The 13,921-nt window shown below is 34.0% G+C and overlaps 1 protein-coding gene and 1 long non-coding RNA gene across 5 annotated transcripts; one reads left to right on the top strand and one right to left on the bottom strand.

The window, feature by feature from the left end:
- Positions 1 to 49: 49 nt before the first annotated feature.
- On the bottom strand, positions 50 to 7,668 carry LOC135789942 (uncharacterized). The gene is made up of 3 exons (XR_010547682.1): positions 7,529 to 7,668; positions 2,401 to 2,891; positions 50 to 1,092 (listed from the first exon to the last, which is right to left on the bottom strand). It is a non-coding gene; the product is annotated as an uncharacterized lncRNA (long non-coding RNA).
- e (nonribosomal peptide synthetase ebony) lies at positions 2,816 to 12,967 on the top strand. 4 transcript variants are annotated; one of them, XM_065300014.1, is made up of 8 exons: positions 2,816 to 2,953; positions 8,575 to 8,704; positions 9,678 to 10,172; positions 10,338 to 10,564; positions 10,641 to 10,914; positions 10,984 to 11,899; positions 11,967 to 12,417; positions 12,490 to 12,967. In XM_065300014.1, the coding sequence occupies exons 2-8, from the start codon at positions 8,578 to 8,580 to the stop codon at positions 12,625 to 12,627; spliced, it is 2,628 nt and encodes an 875-aa protein (XP_065156086.1). In that variant the 5' UTR covers positions 2,816 to 2,953; positions 8,575 to 8,577; the 3' UTR covers positions 12,628 to 12,967. The 4 variants fall into 4 exon arrangements, with proteins under 4 accessions (XP_065156086.1, XP_065156084.1, XP_065156087.1 ...); XM_065300012.1 differs by lacking the exon at positions 2,816 to 2,953 and adding an exon at positions 7,712 to 7,896; XM_065300015.1 differs by lacking the exon at positions 2,816 to 2,953 and adding an exon at positions 8,278 to 8,381.
- The last annotated feature ends 954 nt before the right edge of the window (positions 12,968 to 13,921 follow it).

The following is a 13,921-nucleotide window of genomic DNA, read 5'->3' as shown; positions in this document are numbered from 1 at the left end:
TACAGTGTGATAATACAGTGTGATGGTACTATAGTACTTAGGTGTGAGCTTCATTGCGGGAATGCTAGATGGCGTTAAAGTAGTCAAATAGCCAGATGCAGAGGTATTATTGGCTAAACTATTTCTTTATTTTATTTAAAAAATAATTTTTTTATTAAATAAAATAGCCTATAACCATTCAGGGACCACTAAGAATATGTGTACAAATTTTTATGATGATAGGTTCAGTAGTTTTTGCGTGAAAGTGTAACAAACATCAGAACTTTCGCATTTATAATATTAGTAGGGATTAAACTAACCTCAAAATAACAAAAACAGTTTTTCCGAGTCTTAATCATTGTATGGCTACTTTTAAACATAACCTTATTTGACAATACAGTTAATAAACCGCCTTTTGTCCATTAATATCCTGTTTTTGACAATCATTCGCTAATGACTGCTGATTACAATAATTTAATTGTATTAAATCCTATTAATAAATGATCACACAAAACATTGCAGGTTGTGTAACCTTGCAACGTAATTGTCGTTGTGTGGCAATTTTGCGACGGCCATTTTACAATTCGAATGCCTATTCAAGTACTCAACGAGCGTTATTAAAATTATGCCCAGCCATTAATTGAGTTTTCCTCATTAGTCGGCGCTCATCCGAGCGCACAGTAAATTCATTTTTAACTTTTATTTAATAACACATATCAATAAATATTCATAATCTTCATGAAATCCACTGGTCGTATAATAGGTGACTGAGTGTTAAATATAAGGTGTAAGTTTGTTGTAAGAATAACTTTTAGATACGATTCATGGCCACTGTGAAATGTCATTATCAGATGCTGGCTTTCGTTTTCCAATGACAACGCAATTTTTTCCAGACGGTCTACTTCCGTTACATGGCGGCACATGATTATGTCCTAAGGGGTGACAATTATTTATTTAAAACATTGTTTTTATTTTTTAAATAATTTTTCTGTGGTAAATTTCACCTCGTGACTAAAGCCCGTGACTAAAGTATTTTAGTCACGACTTTGGTCATCCGTGTTTAAAGTATCACTTTTTGTGCCTAAAAACCGGGGAAAAACTGGTGAATTAAAGCTGAAAATAAAAAAAATAGTTTAAATATTTATTATTTAAGTAAAATAGTTGTTTTCATGATTATTGGAAGCAATTTTTAAGTTATTACTTGTCATGTTTTTCAAATGAATTGTTAGAACTGAATGTGTTATGGAATTACCAGAAATTCAGAAAGAATGATGAAATTACGAATTAATTTGCTCATTACTACTCTTTATACACTGCCGTGACACTGATATTTTTTCTCCAATGATCTTCTATGCTTATTTTTATCTGGATCATTGAAATCTAATTAATTCACGATCAGAAACAGTAAACACGCGATTTACTGTTGAGGTACTCGTATAACTTTATTGGTATTATAATGTTGACCGTGAATTTTCTCTTCCTCAATTTCAAATCCATTTTTTATTTTCATTGTCATCTCCACAGCAGACACTAAACACCAAACAAAAATAGAATGATGAAATCGTACGTAGATTTCATTTTGAAGCACAATGTAAAAATATTACTAGAAAAAAATCAAAAGAATTCAAAGAAAAAACATTAATTGCAAACAAATGGTATGAATTATTTATAATTAAAAAATAATGTAGTTGAATTGTATTAAGAAATTTTTAATTGGGATTACATCAGAGCTATTGTAGTATGTACTTAATAAATATTTTTTTTTAACTTTTTCTTTTCCTCTTTTGTGAAATATAAAAAAAATTAGAAAAAATAGCGGAAGACAGAATGCAAAAAATGCAAAAAAGCATATTTTGTGTGCTTGTGCTACACCGTCGACAAATGCGCAGGCGCAAGCTCCACCCCGTGACTAAAACCCGTGACTAAAGTACTTTAAAATACTTTTTCTGACTCAAAACCGTAGAAAACTGGGGCTTTACAGCTGAAAATAGAAAAAATATAAAAAGTATTTATAAAAACTGTGTAATTTGAATAATTTTTCCTTATAACAAAACTTTTAACTTTATATACTTAATTATAATGTTTTAATAGTTATATTTTCATCGGCAATAAAATAATGCAAATTCTGATCTTCAGCAATCCGTATGTAGGTGTTATTTTAACGCATTGCGTCTTCCATTAACGATTTACGTTAAGTACCTATAAATAAATTATTTTTCTGGCATTCACTATCCGTAAACGTATGCGATTACACTTAAGTAATTGACGCACAAGCATGCCAAAAGAATGAGTTGTTTACAACTATTTGTGTTGTTATTTGTTTAATTTAGGGATATTACATGAACGTAATAAACAAAACTCCTCAGAATGAACTCCTACCTTTAATGAAATGTTACATGAATGGTATTTGTATCACCATACCTCACCACTCTTTAAACTCCTGCTGCTGCCACTGCTCTCTTCTCCATGCGACTTTCTGCGCGCATAAATAGCGAACGCGAGCGCACGTTTTGCCAATAGATGCCCAAACGTGACTCCGCAAAGCAAACCGCACGCAAGAAACAACCATCACACGCACATATCATCGATTCGACAATTCGCACGCTCTTTTATTTGGTTGCGTGTTGGCAAAGTGCGAGCGGGTTTTTGCGAAAAACACCTTAATAGTGCGTGCGCGCGTTTTGGTGCGGCGAGTTGTTCAAGTGTCATCGACTGCGACGTCTTCGGCTCATTAGTAGTACTTGTCGGTGGTGTGTCGGCGTGTTTGTTGATTTTCTGGTTCTTCAAGTTTCAATTCGGAGCGAGTTGTCGTTGCGTCCGGCAATCACTACCTAAACCACGATTGACGAAAATATTTGACTTGCGTGCTCGAAGTATTTTTCATTTGACGGCGATAATTAACTGTTTGGCTGCTGAAAGTGTAATAAAAGTGAAATTTAGAAGAATTATAAGCATCAATCGACAATAATTCAAAGTAAGTTAATATTATTTCATAGATATTCTTTTAGTATTATTCTAAATGTTTTAAAATCCAAAATGGAATGAAATTTTGCATCACGTGTGTAAAATAAGATTTTTAAACACGCAAACTATTCAAAAGTCCCTAAAAGTTATTGAGTTAATTAGATTTGTCAAATTTAAAACAAAAAAACTTAAAAACTGCCTCCGATTTGTTGTTTTTGTCATTTTTTCAATTTCAAGCTCCACCCCGTGACTAAAACCCGTGACTAAAGTACTTTAGTCACAACCTGGGCCATCCGTGTTTAAAATACTACTTTTTGTGTCTCAAAACCATGAAAAATGGCCTTTTAAAGGTGGAAGAAGAAAAAACAATTTTTTTTTCTAATTTTGTGAATAAAAGCAACAAATAATTACTTTTTGCAAATAACTTATGTAATTATGACTTATTAATTTTAATGCCTGTAATCTTCAATTGCATCTACGACTATAGCGACGGCGGCGACGGTGCGTTTAATTAAATCCCCGCAATCAATTGTTAGCCGCTGTGGCATTGAGCCGCAGCGCAGCAATTTGTAGTTTTTAATTTCATACTCGAGTCGAAGCGCACAATTGTTCACGCGATAAACGCTGCAACACACCGTGGAAAATTGAACCTATCTATATCTATCCAAAGAATATTATTACGAAACATTTATTTTGTTATTCAAATTTTTTACTCGTAAATAATGGAAATAAAACAATCGGCTAGACTATAGACTAGGTGCGATTGGCGCTAGTTATACTCGTAAATCAATAGTCGAATCTCGCTAACAGATAAATAAATTTGCATATTCTTAATTAACTAATATTGTAATATGTAATTGTGTTAATTGTTCAGTCGCGTTAATTATCATAAGCTAGTGAACGAGTGAACGCAATCGTGCAATATGTTACATGTTGCAGGTTACACCACTTCGACATGCTGGTAATTGTTCTGTGATTTGTATCATTCGATTATTATCTTGTCGGACAATTTGTTCTCGACGCGCATTACACATTCTTGATAGGTTTCACTTAGGTACTAATAACATACGTTCTATAACATTGTCGAGCGCATATTTGTTTTCAAAGTTCATTGAGTAAAATAACTATGGTTGAGTTAACGTACAATTATCGAACACCACACGAGAATAGTGATAATAATAAAAAAATTGCAAAAATAAAAATTTTGAATTTTATTGACGAATTTTTAACATATCTACATAAATATATAAAAATGAATTGCTGTTCGTTTGTCTCGCTAAAACTCGAGAACGGCTGAACGGATTTATCTTATCTTGGTCTTGAATTATTCGTGGAGGTCTAGGGAAGGTTTAAAAGGTGAGAAAAATTCGAATAATTGCCGGGAAAATCCTCAAAACAGCTCTTTTCTATAGAATAAAATTTGACATTGAGATTCAATCACAGTTATAGTTAAATAGTTGAATTCGAGATGGCGCGCTGAAGTGCATTATTGACAAAACTTTGTATAATTAATTTCTTTAAATTAAAATTGCTAATCTTATTGATAGAATAGACTCTTACTACGAGTATGTCTTGAACAAGGGAGTAAAAACGAATTACATTTTTATTAAACACTGCCGGAACGAAGTCGCGGGCAACAGCTGGTTAATAATAAATATGATTAGTTTTATCCAAATTAATTATATTAAAATAATTGAATAATAATTTTCCTTTGCTTACTTTAAATATCAAAGTAAATAAATAAATGATTTGTACTTATGCATGCATCAGGTTATTGCCTCCGTGGTAATTACTTGCGCTACTCGTGGTCGAGCGCGCTTGAACACCGTCTTGAGGTTTTCGAAATTGTGTCAAAAGCGGTCGGCCAAGCGCGACGCCGCCGAACGAATTGCAAAATTTCTCGAAGGCGAACCCACGACAAGGTCGCTCGTTCCGCACTGACCACACCAACCACAATTGCATTACTAGCCACAGCAGAGACTAAACGCTTCAATTTTTCACAATTATCGATCCGCTTTGCATAAATATGTTTTATTAATTTGCCACAGCCCCAGTCACTGATAATAAATTGGTCAAATTGTGGAATGCATGTTGGGCAAGAGTTTTGAGTCATTTGAACAAGGTTATGATATGTGACATTTTATAAAACTATATAAATGTATAAATATATAGAAAACAAAGTTGTGTTAGTTAAATCGTTTATAACTTAAGAACAACTGGACGGATTTGGATGATTTTTGATTTATTGGATTCATATTTGCCTCGAATAGAAGAATAATTATTAAAATGTTGAAAAATATTACTTATAGGGTGTTAAATAAGGGATGAAAACTGGTATAGAGATTCAATCATAGTTATAGTTAAATATTCGAATCCTAGATGGCGTTTTAGTACGTTTTTAGCATTACTCATTTCTATAAAATAAAATTCAATATTAAATTGTTTTAAATTCATTTAAAAAACAATATTTTAAAATAAAAATTCATTTCTTTAAAAAAACATAAAATTTAATCTAAAAAAACTGTCGAAATTTTAGATCATTAACATTACATTAGTGTTTTTTTAGCACAAACTGTGAAATGTGTGTTTGTGCTCGACAATAAAAAAAAAAAAACGAGCGAAAATTTAGAACGAGGTCTCGCCGATTATTCGACGCATTAAACTATTAATTCATAATATTCCCAAAGCTAATAAAAAAGGAACTCATTCGCATTCATTCACGCTGCATTATCTTATCCGCGCTCACTGTTTTAATTCCGACGCAAAACAAAACAATCTAAGCGACTTTATAGCAACTACAGCATCTGTTCTGCAACACATTAGCAATATACGAGTAGCAGCAATTAATTTGCAAGAGTTTTGATGGCCGGTGTTAAGAGCTAATTTTATTATGAATAATTGACGAGCGTCTGTCAAAAACGAGAGGTTTTCGAGATCGAAGGCAGTAAATTTAAACAGAGCGAGGACGCGCGTTCAAATATTAATTCAATTTGCTAATTTGTATTGATATTAGTGAATCGAGCGGAAAAATACAGATTTTAGACTTGTTTTGCTAAGGTATTGTAGGAAGGAAATAGGAAGTTGTGTTTTTACAATGTTTTCCTAGTAAATCTTTATCTACCTCTTTATTTGTATTTCCGGTTGTAAAAATATATAGACGGTTTGTATATTTAAGATAAGTGATATTCAAAATAACTGATAATTAATTGAGTTTAGAGATAACTTTATGCGCATTAAAGTTTTATTGGTTGCATACATTTAAAAAATAGTTATCTTTAATCTTTAAATATAATATCCACTAAATTAGGTTAGATTATCATGAATTTATCAATTAATACCAAATAATATTTTATTATAAACTTATAAAAGTTTATAAAATACTGTAAGTAATAAAATTTGATACTTTGACTATAAAATGTGTTACTTAACATATGCAACCCAAATAACTGCACCTACAACTTATCCATATTAATTTTCGCAGTAAAGAATCCTCGCATTCATCTAGGTCGTTAAATTTTAATAGATATGCGCATTATTCAAACAATCGAACGTGTCTATTGTGCAGCGAATCGCAAATGCGCTTCGACATTCGCGTTGATTCATTACGGACAAATTGAGCGAGTCCGATCGAAGGTCGTTACGCGTCCCGCGACTCGCATTTTCTTTCTTGTTCCGTTTCCCTTGTTCTTAATTCCACCGTACTTAATTCCGTTCGCATAAATTTATTTATTAAAAGTACAGGTGATTAGCCATCCGTTCTCCTTTGGATTTCAATCAATCAATAAATTTGCCGCATCTTAGACGCTTTTGTATTCATTATTATTATCGACTCATCTCGAGCAAGGCAATGATGTAAATCATGATAATACGTAAAACGTTTTGCTATGCGATAGCCTTTGAAACTTTCAACGAGCGTACAAACATTCACGATAGCCTCAATTCATTAATGAATGATTAATATAGGCAATGAGAGGTTTATTTACGCAGTGAAAATATTAAAAATGAAATAAAATATGTTTTGGTTTGTAAATTGTCAAGTTGGTTGCCTATATTACTAGGGAATATCACATTTTTGTATAAAAAATAAAAATATAACTAAACATAATAAATTAACCTTCATAAGTTTAAATTAACACAAAATGTAAATGTTTGTGTAGAGCAATAGCAACATCAATGTCAATAAATACAATATTTGATTCGATAGAAAGAAATAAACTAAACTGTATTTTTGGTTGCCTATAATTAATAAATAGTGGAATTACTTTTCTTTGTGATTTTACTTAAAAACACGCGAAATTCAATGATTCTGTCTGAGAAAATTGAATATTTTGTTAAATCCTTATAAAAATGTGTGTAAAATAAATTCTAATAGTTGTTAATAAACAGATTGCGTATATTTATCCAATACAAACAAAAATTTAACTGATTTTCATGAGCAAAATTCAAAAAACACTTTTCTGTCTAAAAAACCAACAAAACAAAAATATCAACACTTAATCCTAGAAAAACCATAGTTTCATGCGTAAAACCCAACATATCTCTGCATAATCTGCATAAAATATATCAATATTAATTATTTATTTACTGCGTGTTTGTCCGTGTATCGTGTGACGATGCGTCGATCATCGTGTGCAAAACTGAGCGCATTGCGCCGGCGTGGAGCGCTCGAAACGATTCCAATTCATTTCGGACAATCGCGACAATCAAACCGAATCACGACCCGCGCGCGCACTGTCTGCACCGCGGCGGCGACGCATCCAGTGCGCGTCTTAACTTAAGTCAAGTTGTGGTGATTAACAGCGAAATTGTGCGCGTACAATTAAAACGCGCTCCGTGTAACATGATGAGCATGTCGTTGACACGCGACCGACGATCGTAAACAAACCGTGCCTACATTGATCATAGTGGGGAAGGAAGATGGAAATTGAAAATCGACAAATTCCACTAATCACTGTGAGTAATCTAATCAAGCGTGGTGTTAAAATGGGAAATTCGTCGATCATCGCCGGCTGCTATCCGCGCGCGCGTGTCGAATTAAAATGTGTAAGAATGCTAAACCGGTTTTTTACATTCAGGGAATTCAACGAATTGAACGAATTGAGAGTGGAGTTGATTTGAATTTGAATTCTGGATGTTATTATTTATTGGTATTTAAATGATTACGCGTTATTACATATCGTTAATGTGATATAGATTGTTGTTTATGGATTTTCCAACTGCCGGACGTAATATCCCACAAATCTGTGATTTCTTAAGTGCTTTTTTTCATTCGAACATGTTTACATAAACGTTTTGTTTTGTTGTGTGATTTCCAAATTAGACACAGTTATAAATTGCGTGGAGAGCAAGGAATAAACCAGTTTTCGGACGCCTGCCGGTAGTGCAGTGATGTAATCTGTTCCTCTCGAACGACAACAAATAAAAAATAACTACTCAATGTAAACAAGTTGATAATTCATTTGAAATTCTTCGAAAAGTAACCGAATTCAATTAAAAATAAAAACTTGTTGACTTGAATTGATATTTTTAATGTTGTGTATATTAATTTAAGCAGTGGATTAAAATTTCAAGTTAAGCAAGTTTTAATTATTTTTTAAATAAAAACTAATATGTAAAATTTGTTTTTAATAGGAAATGGGTTCGATTCCGCAGTTATCCGTTCTCAAAGGACCTTCGCGACCTTTAAAACCCAACTTTTTGCATCGAATCTTCGAAGAAAATCTACAAAAGTATCATGAAAAAATCGCATTGCAAATGGAAGGTAAGCAACCACTTCAATGCCCCTTATATAGTACTTGTTTTAACCCGCGCGAATATCTAAAATAATGAAGTTGCTTCCGTACGCGTCTGTAGTCACAGAAGAAGTAACAATGAAGTAGAATGGCGGGAAGTTTAAAATGGCTGAAAGTATAGTCTATGGAAGTATAGGGTACAGTCTCCATAGTGTAGTCAATTGGATTTGATGTTGACGTAGCTGTCGGTAATACAGTGTGATAATACAGTGTGATGGTACTATAGTACTTAGGTTTGAGCTTCATTGCTGGAATGCTAGATGGCGTTAAAGTAGTCAATTAGCCAGATGCAGAGGTATTATTGGCTAAACAATTTCTTTATTTTATTAAAAAAATAATTTTTTTATTAAATAAAAAGTAGCCTATAACCATTCGGGGACCACTAAGAATATGTGTACAAATTTTCATGATGATCGGTTGCGTAGTTTTTGCGTGAAAGTGTAACAAACATCAGGACTTTCGCATTTATAATATTAGCAGGGATACTTGGTTGCATAATCTTTGAATTTATTTATTCTTTTACACGTTTTTATTTTTATTTTGATGTTTGAATGTCATTCGCAACTTTTTTACAATTGTGCATTGTGAAAAAGTGTGCTCACACATTTTATGCATTCACAACGCTAGTTTTTACCAATGCCGGCGTTGTTTTTTTGTTTGCACAAAGCAAATGATGTGTGCCGAAGATAAACGGCTAATTTATACGCGACACGTGCTGCAGCAGCAGCCGCGAAACGTCCATAAACGAGCGCTCGGTCTACAGAGAATCAATTGCTTCCTAATCGATTTTAATTGATCTCAAATGCAGCCGTGCACTTGCAAGGCTTTCATGGTGTTAATAAATGCATCATCTAAAAAAAAAATCTATCATTGTTTATCAATAAGCACGTATAGTAAACGATAGGCAACCAAATATACAATTTTTTGTTTTCTTTTCAATAGATCCTGATGGAAAACTCCGACAACATTCTTATCAATCCCTCAACGAAAAAACTAATCAACTTGCACGCGTAATTCTCAAAACAATTCGAGAGAAACAATTACCAAGAAACAACGATGGCGATTATATAATTGCGGTATGCATGAAACCCTCTGATGAACTGGTGGCCATCTTGTTGGCCATCTGGAAAGCAGGCTGTGCGTATTTACCCATCGATCCCACTTTTCCCGCCAACCGAGTGGAGCACATTTTGCGCGAGTCTAAACCAGTGGCTGTTATCTACAGCCCTGATAATAATGTTCAACCGCAACAACAAAAACAGCCGCAGCACAATCAGCTATTCGATGAATTGTCGCATAAACTAAGCGTGGCGAGTATGCAAAAAGCTGCCGAACGCGAAAGCAAGGATAATTTAAAGGACGATGAATGCGTCAAACACTTGAAAGACGATCTTGCTATCGTGTTGTATACTTCGGGGAGTACCGGCGTGCCTAAAGGTAATATAATATTTAATATCCCACAAAAACATAAAATTTATTTTATTTAAAAAAAATGAAAGCAAAAAATTATTTATTGATTTAAGCTTCGTATCTTTTCGGAACGACCTAATATGAATACGTAGCAATGATAATAATCGACAATTTATGTGGTGCTTTCCGCAGGGGTGCGTCTCCCGCACCGCGTGCTCTTGAACCGTCTGCAATGGCAATTCAAGACCTTTCCGTACGCGCCGAGCGAATGCGTGGGCGTCTTCAAAACGGCACTAACGTTCGTCGACAGCGTCAGCGAAATTTGGGGCCCGCTGCTTAACGGGCTGACCGTGCTTGTTGTGCCCAAGTGCGTCACCACCGATCCGGAGCGGCTCATCGCCATTTTGGATAAGTACAAAGTAAGTAAACTCAGCACTAAATACAAAACACTAAATGTAATGTTGGTTGCATACATAAAAATGTATTTCTTTACAGATTGAAAGATTAGTATTGGTTCCATCATTATTGAGATCAATGTTGATGTTTTTGGAGTTAAAAAACAATAAGAATCAATTAAACAACTTGAAAATTTGGGTTTGTTCCGGAGAAACTTTGGTGGTTTCCCTGGCGCAGGAGTTTTTTGATTATTTTACAAATGGCGATCATATCCTGTGTAATTTTTACGGAAGTACAGAAATTATGGGTGATGTTACCTATCACGTGATCAGTAATAAGGATCAACTGCAGTATGCTAGCAAAGTACCCATTGGTAAACATTTTGTACCCAAAAAGCAAACATAACCTAATTTTTTTCTTTTATTATTATTATTATTATTAGGTGCACCTGTAGATAACACAATGCTCTACCTCCTGGACAAAGACTACCGCCCAGTAAAAGCCGGTGAAGTGGGTGAGCTCTTTGTCGCTGGTCTCAACCTCGCTGCAGGATACGTCAACAATCGTGACCCGGAGAAATTCATTAGTAACCCGCTTGCAATCGATCCCACATTCTCAAAACTATTCCGAACTGGAGATTTCGCAAGTGTTGAAAAAGGCTACCTTCAATACGAAGGCCGTACTGATTCGCAAGTGAAAATCCGTGGACATCGCGTTGATCTTTCCGAAGTAGACAAAGCAGTAAATTCACTTCAAGAGGTAGAAAAGGGTGTAGTGTTGTGTTACCAACCCGGAGAAATAAACCAAGCATTACTCGCGTTTGTTACCACTACAAGTCGTATTACAGAGAATGAAATCGAAGGATTCCTGCGAGAGAAGTTGTCTAACTATATGGTACCGCAGGTTATTTTGATTGAGAGTATTCCTCTGTTGGTTAATGGTAAAATTGACAGACAGGCTCTGTTGAAAATGTACGAATGCACCAATAACAACGATGATAGTCTGTTCCAAGCCGAAATTGATTATAATGGCGTACCACAGAAGAAAATGGAGGCTGCTAAAGTCTTGTTTGAGACAGTGGCGCAGGTATTGAATCGTGGTGCAAGGGCAGCCATTAATGTCAACGCGAATTTCTATGAAATTGGTGGCAATTCATTGAACTCTATCTTTACCATTTCCAACTTGAAGGAGAAGGGTTACCATGTGTCTATTGGTGATTTCATCGCGGCTATTGATTTAGGAGAGGTTTTGGAACGTATGGTGAAGAACGATGATGAAAACCAAGTCGAAATTAAAATTCAACCCAAAATTTACCGGACTGAGATGTTGGGAGATAAGCACAAGGAAGATACTATTAGGTAACTAATATAACCTCACTTAATATTTTTATTTTATAAATTCTAACCTTATTTTTATTCCCCTTAGAATTTTGACAGCTAGTTTCTTTGAGAAAGCCGATCTTGAACGTTGGATTATTTCTGAAATCGCTGATACGGACTACGCTGAGATTCTAAATGTAATCTGGACCGATTTGGTGGCGAAAGCGCTTTCATTCGCGACGATTTCCGCTGATACCGGAAAATGTATTGCCGTGGCACTGAATTTTGATGCGCATGATGAACCAGCCGTTGAGATAACCTCAAAATTAACAATTGTTTTTGAGTTTTTGGAGTTTTTGGAAGGTCCAATCAGGGACAACCAACTGCCTAACCAAGTCGGTGACGTTTTGCATTCGTTCATGATGGGAACCGATCCGGGATTATCTGCTAAGGAAAATGTTGCAGTTATTCAATATATGGAAGATGAGGTGTTGAAACTTGCTCAAAAAAGACGATTCAAGGGAATCATGACTACTAATACAAGTCCTCTTACTCAGGTAATAAATATTCCACAATGGTTTCCTTTACTATGTGTGTTTGGTTGCCTAAATATAATTTTTTTCTTGTAGCAATTGGGATCAAGTGTTTTCGGATACAAAACACTCTTGGACTATCAAGTCAACGAATATGTGGCTCCTGATAATACGAAACCATTTGGTTTGGCTCCAGCATCACAACGCGCTATTGTACATTGGAAAGAATTGTAAATTATTCACCTGCAGCCTAAATTTAATTTAATTGCTCATTTAGATTACGTCTACGTATTACTTAGGTTAACTAAATTATTTAATGTATTACACGTTGCCTACAACGAGTTAATTTGCATCGCATCAACGTCGATTTATTTTTGAAGATTTGTTTGTCTATGACTATGATTATAATAAATAGTAGCTATAAATCTATTTATATTTACAGCTTTCAATATATTTTTGTGTATAACTTGCGTTAAGTGATAATATTGTAATATTAACTTGTATATTTAGGTTATGTTACCGTTATTATAAATATTTCATATTTATTAAATGAATGTCTATGTATTAAAGTAAATTTTACTTTATTTTCCCTTTTTTGATCCCTGAACTTTCAGTTAAAATTTAATTTATCTTTGCTTTCTTTGTTTTTAATAAAATTTTCGTGTGTAAGCGTAACAAATAAACATTAAGTGTTTTGATGCATTTGTATGATAACAATAACATATGATACCACCATATTACTAAGTGTATGAATAAAAGCATGATTAATAAGAAAAAATCCCATTGCGGAAAATTGTGGACAGCGATCTCTCGCTTGTTTCGATAAAAATCTCAACTTGTCACCCATTTCATACTCGCTATTTTTGTTAATGTATTTCAACATTAAATTATTTACTATACTTTGCGTTTGTTTCCCGGTTTGTTGAAACCTCTCACAAATATGTGATGTCAATAAGCTTTGCACCTAAAATCAAACATAACCTCACCTATACACTATCACAAAATAAACAATCCTAACCTATTAAACATACCTGGACATTTAACGTGATCAATATTAAAAAGAAGTCCCCGCTGTTATTTATCATAGTTTTGCCAAAGAAATCATTCAAATACAAATCCAACGCAACCAAAACTTGATATGCTTCGTAAAGTTTCACCAATAGAATTTGCCGCCCAAATAAATCATTATAAATATCCACCCAGTTCACTATCATATTGTGTTGCATACATAACTGGTTCAAGAGCTTTGAATTAATATTATTTTTACTATGTGATATTTCAAGTTCTTTCAATGAATGATTAACTTCCATTAGATGGTCCCTCATTACACAACACATTAAATTCCGCCACATAATTCCTGCTTGCATATAATAAAACGTCATTAGTTCAAAAAGACTCAGCAAGGTGTATGTTATAGTCACTTCCATTTTGAAATAAGAACTCATTGTAAATAAACTGCCCAGGAAGATAAAATGCCATGCAATCGACGCACATTTGACGTAATTCCATTTATATTTCAATGTTGTAT

Source organism: Atheta coriaria, unplaced genomic scaffold, assembly GCF_025399875.1.
Source record: "Atheta coriaria isolate IRGN ID8LTWV9N9 unplaced genomic scaffold, Caltech_Dcor_3.1 hic_scaffold_3_pilon, whole genome shotgun sequence".
NCBI lineage: Eukaryota > Metazoa > Arthropoda > Insecta > Coleoptera > Staphylinidae > Dalotia > Dalotia coriaria.
Note: the sequence above shows the minus strand (reverse complement) of the source record. Positions and strands in the feature narration are given on the sequence as shown.

Bases quoted from the DNA above. Each gene is read 5' to 3' on its own strand.
- e (XM_065300012.1), top strand. From the start codon at position 7,861: ATGGAAATTGAAAATCGACAAATTCCACTAATCACT. The intron at 7,897-8,574 runs GTGAGTAATCTA...TGTTTTTAATAG, and splicing joins GACAAATTCCACTAATCACT to GAAATGGGTTCGATTCCGCA. The intron at 10,915-10,983 runs GTAAACATTTTG...TATTATTATTAG, and splicing joins TGCTAGCAAAGTACCCATTG to GTGCACCTGTAGATAACACA.